Raw genomic sequence first — 10,000 nt, 5'->3', positions numbered from 1 at the left:
CCCCATCGATACCCTTTTCAATACCATTCTATCCTACAGCGTTCTACAACCTTTGAAACCTAATGCACTTTATCCCAATCGTTAACTCACTTTTACCCCTTTTCTCCACAGTACTTTGTCATAGTGCTATATGACCTTTGAGGTCATACACACACACACACACAAACACACACACACACATACACATACACATACACATACACATACATTCAGACACACACACACACACACACACACACACACACACACAAACACACACACAAACACACACACAAACACACACATACACATACACATACACATACACTTACACATACACACACATACACATACACATACACACACACACACACACACACACACACACACACACACACACACACACACACACACACACACACACACACACACACACACTCGCGCGCGTGATATGTGTATCTGTATGTATATTTATATATATATACATATATATATATATATATATATATATATATATATATATATATATATATGCATATAATATATACATAGAATTTATGACTGTTATGTATACGTACCGTAATATATACATATGATCACTACGAAAGTTACAGAATATGACATTAGACTGTCAGAATTAATGATAAATGCTTCTGATAAATAGGCATCTCGATATCTGAGTTATTTAATGTTTAAATGAGCTACAGTGAATGTCATTCGGGTTTAACTTTGTCTCATTAAAATTTATACGGAAATTCTACACGAAAACTCAGTTGACTTGAGTTGCATATTACATAATATATGTTCGGTACATTATTGAACTGTTCTGTAATATTTATTTTTACGATTACGAACCAACCAAGTAAAATTACATAAAATAAGGTAGAAAACTCTAAAGCCGAAGCCACTACCAGCGGAATGAAACAAAGTCAAATCGATTAACAAGCATAAGCAGCGTTATAACGCGTCCCTTACCAAATACCAAGCTCCTACACCAAACAAACCAGCTTTCCCTCCAGAGCACATTCATATAATTCTTTCTCAAAACCGTGGACTCATCAAACGAATGCATCCCTCTCCATAAGGGATGAACCGGCAACGCATTCGGAAGGTGCGTGTATCAGCTGATTGTGTAACGTAAACAAACGGCTCTCGGCTGGCACTCGAAACCACACGCTGCAGGTATTTAGCTTGGGTATTATTTCTGGATGCTGGAGGCTGTGTCTTTTATCCTGGAAATGTATGCGCGTGCGAGAGTACTTTGCATAGCTAATGATTTATTATCAGTTTTGTTCATAAATGATTAAGGTACTTATATAAATTTAGAAGCAGGAGACTATGGTCAGATTATTTGGTTATTATGTATTAATGTTATTGTAAAATTGCATGTAAAGCCGAGTCAAGAGATAGATTATGAGTAATGGTGCTTTATAAAGGAGCAGAAATGTCAGTCACTGCTATTGTAGTTAGTCTGCGGAAGGCAGGATAATGGGGCGGTCACACTCGAGGGATTGCCATACTAAAGCTAATAAACCTCCAACACTCGTATTATAGCTGGATAGTGGGTTTAGACCCTTTTACACAGGCATCTAACCTAACCTTGCTATTATTATTTCTTGTATCAGTTATTCATAGTGTCATGCAGAACTGTTGCTGCTTATCATCACAAATGATATAAGTAATAGTATTGTTAATTGTTTACGAATAGACTGCACCCCTGTGAGACAATTACCTCATTATTAATCCTGCTAATCCTGGGAATCCAGAAAAAAGCATCTCTGTAAGAACCATAAAACTACGTAGCCTAGGCCCTTATTCTATGGCTGTATTTTCTTATCAGGGGCTTCAATCCAGGATCCACATCCAGTCACCATAGACTTAGGCCTGCTTTCCATGTGGCATTTGCCATAACCCATTTTCTTTATTTCTGATATTATTTTTTGGCAATGCAGGTTATTTCATGTATCGGTGAATGTAGTTTTCCCATTTTCTATGACAGTGTCATTAGATATTCCTTAGGTTAATCTTTATCGTATGGATGTACTAAGAAAGGGCTAATTGAAGAGGACATTCTCGTAGAGGGCAAAAAGTTGTAGTCATTGGTTTAAGAAATAATCTGCAGACACGAATGGTAATGCCACAAAAAGGAAAAATATCGTGGAAGGCACCAGGCAAACTGAGGTTAAGACAATGTTTACCAGGGGGAGATGGGAGGGCAGAACCACCCACTCTTTGGGCAGTGCCTGAAGGGCATGCCCAGTCAAGGCAATTTAGATTGCTGAATAAAGTTTGTGACGTGGAGTTGGGGACTGTGTACTGTGAAGAACTACCTTTCCCAATCTTAGGACAGTTATTATGTAAATGTATAATTACCTAAGTATTACATGTTGCACAACTTTCTGGTTATCAACTTGAATAGGAAATACCATTGATGAAGATGTCTTATTTCTAGTTGTTCTATCCATTACAGGCAAGGTTTACCTTGTACCATATGGCTGTGTGTTGAACTGAAACTATACCTTTAGACCTATGTGGTAATTTCTTCGGAATGTTTCTGGTAATCTTTTTGTTTATAGCAGTCATATTGGTATATTAACACACTACCTGATGTAGGCAATAATCTGGGCAGGCAAAGACTAATATCAGAGAGTCCAGCCTTATTTCACCTTGCCGTGATCAACTGTGCAGTAACCCTGTAAACTCTTATTGTATATGTAGGTCATAAAATCACAACAAATTATTGTCACTTTTAACAAGGCACTCTACATTTGATGTATTATTCAATTCCAAATATAAGAAGTATCGTGATATGGGGGTTTAGGGGCAAGCACCCAGGTTAGGAAGGTTTTGTATTTTAAATGTAGTTGAAACAGTTTACCACCATGGCTTTCAAAGATGTGCGTTTGCACATGTGCATGTACATCTCATTGCCATTGTCTACACCTGTTGGTGCTATGGCAGAGAAGCCAACAAACATTGTCTATATATATTCTGGCAAAATAGAGCTTAGACTAATTCCTTATTTAAGTGCAATGACTTGCATTATCAAGATCAGCATTATTGTTACCAGTAGCAGCCAAAGAGATAGGGATTTGGATAATTGTTCAGAATAAGATTGCATGAATCTACATCTTGGCTTTCTTGCTTCATACTCCAACCCCCCCCCCCCCCTCACACACACACACACACACACACACACACACACACACACACACACACACACACACACACACACACACACACACACACACACACACACACACACACACACACAAACACACACACACACACACACACACACACACACACACACACACACACACACACACACACACACACACACACATACACACACACACACATACACACACACACATACACACACACACATACACACACACACACACACATACACACACACACACACACACACACACACACACACACACACACACACACACACACACACACACACACACACATGCACATACATAAATCCAACTAGATAGAGCTTGGACTGCTTCCTTAACCCAATGCCGATGGGAATGATGTGTATGTGTATGCCATGCCCACTGTGAGTTTACTTGTTTGATAGTTTTTACGCACTAGTACTAAGTTACCAGTGAGCCAGTTATGAGTACTGCCTGTCTCACCCGTTCACCCTTTTCATTGATTTACAAAAATATTTTATATGACATATATTTGTACTGCCAGGAAGTTTCCGTAAAGTTGGTCATGTTGAGTATTAAATTAGCTATTCAGTAAGGCTTGACCATGAAATTCTATTTTAGGTATGCAAACATGCTAGACCTTACTAATACAGGGTAATAACATTCTTTACATTATGGATGTACTCGCCAGAGAGTAAGTCCCTAACTTCACGTCACAAAATTTATTCAACAAGCTAAGTTGTCCTTCAGTAAGGGTTCATGAGGGGCTATACCCCCCCAACACTTCTCTGGAAACATTATCTTCAGCTCCATATGCACAGCATGATAGAGCTAAAATTCAGTAGGTCCGAGTGGACTTAGGTTGTGGTTGTGGTTGTGGTTTTCCTCTATGCCATTACTGTTTGTATCTGTTGATTATTTCTTGTACCAATGACTACAATTTTTTGCCCTTTGCAAGAGTATGATCTTCAGTTTGCTTTACCTTAATGTATCTATACCATAAAGATTATCCACATTTGATGTGACAATAATTCCTAATTGAAAATCAAAAAGTCAGTAAGATCAAGAATGCAGTATATAATTCTTTTTTCCCTGTTTTCAGAAATGGGTTTCGAAGTGGGTCGTATTCGGGAGTTCATGAAGCGTAACATGGTCATGATAGTAATGGTCCCAGTTATCGTTGGTTTACATTATGGCTGGCAGAAAATCCAAGATGTTGAAGCTTTTGTTCCCAAAAACCAAAGGAGAGATTTGCCTGTTATTGAGGTAAGTTCTTAGTAGAAACACTAATGGTGTATATTACTGATATTTAATTGGCATTGTAATCGTATCATGCTAATATAGGGAGTTCTCACATAATTTTAAATTCACAGTTTGTATAAGAAATTCCCAATAGGAAAATTCACCACACTGAATGATATTAAAAGTATAGATTAAGAATTTGTTCTTTTGTCACACCACTGAAAAAAAAAAAAGTCATGTTGCTTTCTGTGTTGATTCATCTTATCACTAATATTATTCATTGACTTATTCATATTTATTTTGGTGAAGTAGCATTTTCTGTATAGATGGTGAAGTTCATGTAAGGGAATTAACCCAATGCCAACGGGCATGACGTGTACGTACATGCTATGCCCACTGCGAGTTACTTCTTTGATTGTTTTTACACATAGATGGCTACACTTGTACTAAGTCACCAATGAGCCAATTACGAATACTGCCTGTCTCGCCCGTTTACCCTTTTCTTTGATTTACAAATATAGTTTACGGTATCTTATTTTGCTGTTACTAATGTTTATAACATTATAGTAATTTAATGTTTATAATAAAAAACCATTGATATTCATAGCACTAGTAAAAAATATGTTTTTCCCGCCAATTCAAATCACGTAAGGTCACAAGGTCTACTAATTGACTTCTTTGTGGTTAAGCACTAGCAGAGACATTTCACAAAAAAAATAATGAAAATGATCACAGCATTTTCCCCATTTTTTATTCATTTTCCCCGGCGGCATTGAGTTAATATGTGTTTATATGTCAGTGAACTTATATATAGGGTACCTTTTTACACTCTTTGCTGTTATGGATTGAGTGTGATTCAAATGTATGATCTGTCTTTCTAGTCTGATCTTCAGAAATATATGTATTAAATAAAATTTTAAATAAAGCTTCTTTTGGATAGTTTGTCAGAATTACTTAAAACTTTAGTTAATTGAGTTTTTGAAGGACCCTTATGAATTATGAGATTATATAATGATACAGTGTCCTTTTGAAACTTGTTCAGTCCCTCATTCCCATTATTTTTCAGAGTGCGAAGAGGATAGAAGATGGAATTAAGAATCAATTAGGACTGAAGAAAGAGTAAAGAAACCCTACTTTGTAAATATATTTGTAAAATAGCTTAGATAAGGTAAGATATTACCCATTTTAAGGTTAAGTAATTATTAGTTGATATAAATATATATATATATATATATATATATATATATATATATATGACTCTGTGTGTGTATGTGTGTGTGTGTGTGTGTGTGTGTGTGTGTGTGTGTGTGTGTGTGTGTGTGTGTGTGTGTGTGTGTGTGTGTGTGTGTGTGTGTGTAAACATAAATAGTTTTACATGTACATATATATCTGTGTGTGTATGGATACACATGTACACATAGTACAGGCAGGGAAAAATTAAATGTTAACAGCACAACCAGCATGGTCCCTTTTTGGTGTTCTTCACACCTAGTTACACTGTTGTGTGAGATGCCAAGAACCATTACTGCTGAGCAGCTGGCAGACAGCACATGATTAATATGTTGAAAGACATTTTATTAAACACATACTTTGTATTCCGAAAGTCAATGGAACAACCTTAACAGTACAATTCAGGACAAACAATTACACTTTTTGTCATAATTGTCAAGTCTTGTAATCTTAAGCCACTCACTTTCAAGGCATCCTTACTGTATAATATGATATCTTTGCCAAACCCTATTTTATTTCACTGAGTAATCTATTTCACAAATGATGTACTCACACCATTTCATATATTGATGTATTGTTATTCCAATTATGTTAGTGCAGGATATTGGTGTGTGTGTAAAATGAACTTTCCGGCAAGCCACACCATCTCTTATCCACCATTGAACTCCCTCTGACATTCTGTCCCCTTTCTCTCTAAATACCTACATGTATGTCAAGTCATGGTCACTATGGCAGCATACCCATGTAGGTACCCATAGGAAGTAACAGTTATTTATGAATGTAACATTTTTCATATTCATATATACCTGAAAACCTAAATGTCATTATTCACCAGTTCTTTATTTGTTGTCGCTCTCACTGTCTCCTGTCTGATTATTATTATTATTATTATTATTATTATTATTATTATTATTGTTATTATTATTATTGTTGTTGTTATCAGAAGCATTATCATCAGTAATAATTTTTACAAATGTAAATTATTTTATTATCACTTTCATGAGGATAATAACAGCAATCTGCACATTGATCTCAAATGTGCTAATATAACAACTTCTATAATGATATTATTACTAATTACTAATAACAATAGTAGTAGTAATGATAATAGTAATATTAATAATAATAATAGTAATGATAATAATAATAATAATTATGATAATAATAATAATGGTGATAATAATAATAATGGTGATAGTAATAATACCAGTAATAATATTAATAGTAACTGTAATGGTAGCAGTAACAGTAGCAATAATAATAATAATTATAATAATAATAATAATAATAATAATAATAATAATAATAATAATAATAATTACTATAATAATAATGAAACCACTACTACAACTACAACTGCTAATGATAATAATAATAATAATAGAATAAGGGCTATATGATTACTCATAAAAAGCAGTTCGAATAAATCTATATATTCAGACAGCATGTAAGAGTTATTTTAGAGACCCTAATACTTGAATGAGCTCTACATTGGCAATTGCTCTGTGGTAGTTCTACATCACTAAAACATTCAATAGCTTACACATTATAGATATGTTGTATGATATACAGTGCGTTTAAGTACACATTTGATGTATTCAGACTGATAGTAATTTTGTAGCCTTTTTACAGAAATGTTGTTAATTTAGCATGCATGTGGTGTTCTTTTATTTAGTTTTTAAATTATAGCAATATGACAGCTTGGAATACCTTTATTAACAGCACAGAACTTACTTGCTTTATTGACATTTATTATAATTACATAATGATATTGATAATATTGCTATCACTACTATAATTATAATAAAAGTAGTGCTAAGAATAATCAATATTCATGTCTTAGTTGTAATGATTGAAATTGTCACGATTAATGATGAGGATGATTTTGAGAATAAGGGAGGAAAGAGGGAGAAAGAGCTTATGGATACCTGGTGAAAGGAGCCTTAAAGTCTTGTAGGATATATTGTCTTGCACCTGTCAGTGGTCAGCACCAACACAGTTACATCAAAAATGATGTGGCAACATTTAAAATACCAATCACAGAAATCATGTGTGTGTGTGTGTGTGTGTGTGTGTGTGTGTGTGTGTGTGTGTGTGTGTGTGTGTGTGTGTGTGTGTGTGTGTGTGTGTGTCTATATATATAGATAGATAGATAGATAGATAGATAGATAGATAGATAGATATATGCATTGAAAAATCTGATACATCTGACCTTCAGTGTAAATATATATCTATATGTCTTTATGTCTATATGTCTATGTGTCTATGTGTCTATGTGTCTAAGTGTCTAAGTGTCTATGTGTCTATATGCATGTATGCATATATATGTGTGTGTGTGTGTGTGTGTGTGTGTGTGTGTGTGTGTGTGTGTGTGTGTGTGTGTGTGTGTGTGTGTGTGTGTGTGTGTGTGTCCATATATATATATATATATATATATATATATATATATATATATATATATATATATGCATTGAAAAATCTGATACATCTGACCCACAGTGTTCTTGTTAATGTCTCTAAATATTAGTTGTATCTGACCTATGATATCTTCATTTTCAGTATGTCTGGTGTGAGAATAGAACAAGAGCGAGTGAGTGGTGTATGGTGCCACAGCCTGAGAGATCCAGCTTTTCTCTCCATGCTGAGGAGGTACAGGAAACTCCTTCTCTCTGCCTACGGACCAAAAGGCGGTTCCATCCTGATATCAAATTCAGCTGGAAGGGAATCTCTTGCATTTTCATCTAATGAGATAATTCAGCAGCTATCATTTTTCCATCCCTGTGTAAAGTACATTAATGCCTTAATCTCTGCACAAAATGCTGCCTGTGGTCTTCATGGACTTTACACAGGCATTCTTTGTGCCAGGCTTCTTGAAGAGGCCCTGCTCTGCGAAGATGACACCCCACACCATGTCATACTGGAAGTGACTGAATGGATAATTTCTGAGGTCTTGACTTGCTTGGTAGACTCTCCCGAGGAAGTTGTTACTGACTTGGACATTGGCAACATGCACCAGGTCACCTCATTTGTCAAAACAATACTTGGAGCAAAGAATTGCCTCGACCTCAGTAAATATGAGATCACTGATTTAAGTCTCAATATTGTTAAAGCCTTTTTAAGAAGTATACCTCATGAATATTCATCAAGTGGCTTTGGACATGTCAATATAGTTACCCAGGATGAATCCGCAACATCCGAATCCAAAGTCTTTGATGGAGTCTTGTACAGAGCACCAGATATTTGCCCCCAAAAGATAAAGAAACTCACAGAAGGACGAGAAGAGTTCAACATTGTTGTGTTTACAATACCTCTTACATTTGAAGAAGGAGAAAATGAAACTGTGCATTGGAGAGGTAGCTTGGCAAAAGATGCAGCATTCATTGACGTCTTCCTTCCTTGCCTTCTTTCCTTCCTAAGAAAAAGGAATGTCAGTATCCTGGTCAGCCAGAAACCTGTCAACCCAGTCATTATATTTGAATTAGAGAGAAAAGGGTATTTGGTTTTGGAAAGACTAGGCACTGCATCAACACAAGCCATTGTCAAGATCAGTGGATGTCAGCCTATTAGTAATATTACCAATTTACAACTAGAAATGAATAATGCTGTTCTTGGGAGGTTAACATCAGTAGAGTGTGTTTCCATCAATGAAAAGAATTACCTCCTGCTAGATCATGTGGAAGGCTGTGTCTCAAGTCTTCTCCTTTGCAAGACAAGCCCCAGCACTGAATCAACATTAAAAGTTTGTATTCAGTGTCATATATAACATTATGTATATTTTGTCATGGATTATTTGAGATTACTTAATAAATATCCTTGAACTTATACAAGAAATAGTTATTGGCAGCTTCATATACTGATTAATCTCTCATTTTTAATTCTTCTATATAATTTCTCTTCATTCAGGAAACTGCAGAAAGTTGTCTGGCTGCTCTGCGAATGGTTGTGGTGGATGGTAAAATTGTTGCTGGAGGTGGCTGTCTAGAAGCATGGTTAGCTATGAAAATTAGCCATCTTGTTAGTAACAACTTGGATCAGCTGATATCAGTGATTGAAATTTCACCTCATCATGTACTGAAGGTAAGTCTTTATCTGCAACAGATATTGAGCCATTTTGCATATATCCCTTGAAGCTACAGAAAAATATAAGGTGATGAAAAATATGTACTTGAACATAGAGAGATTGAAGTAATTAATATGAAAGTGAAAAAAACATTTAATGGACAACTTTGTATTACCTTTAAAATTTAGTCAGGCAATACTGTTGTGAAATCATTATTTTGTCCCTGTTTTTTTGCACCCAATTTCTTTAACACTCCTTGAAATATGTCAGTTGGGAGTTACAGACTATTTTTATGGGTAGTGCCTGACATCTTACCCCC

General features: G+C 35.4%; 1 protein-coding gene across 1 annotated transcript in view; it reads left to right on the top strand.

Annotated features, from left to right (window-relative positions):
- Nucleotides 1-4,375: 4,375 nt before the first annotated feature.
- The window catches only part of LOC125034559 (McKusick-Kaufman/Bardet-Biedl syndromes putative chaperonin-like), a 6,762-nt gene continuing 1,137 nt past the window's right edge, over nt 4,376-10,000 (top strand). The window contains exons 1-4 of the mRNA XM_047626447.1: nt 4,376-4,415; nt 5,458-5,559; nt 8,181-9,360; nt 9,525-9,698. Coding sequence (XP_047482403.1) covers nt 8,182-9,360; nt 9,525-9,698 — 1,353 coding nt within the window. The 5' untranslated portion in view covers nt 4,376-4,415; nt 5,458-5,559; nt 8,181. The remainder of the gene's footprint in view (nt 4,416-5,457; nt 5,560-8,180; nt 9,361-9,524; nt 9,699-10,000) is intronic.

Source organism: Penaeus chinensis, chromosome 18 (genome assembly GCF_019202785.1).
Source record: "Penaeus chinensis breed Huanghai No. 1 chromosome 18, ASM1920278v2, whole genome shotgun sequence".
Lineage (NCBI taxonomy): Eukaryota > Metazoa > Arthropoda > Malacostraca > Decapoda > Penaeidae > Penaeus > Penaeus chinensis.
Note: the sequence above shows the minus strand (reverse complement) of the source record. Positions and strands in the feature narration are given on the sequence as shown.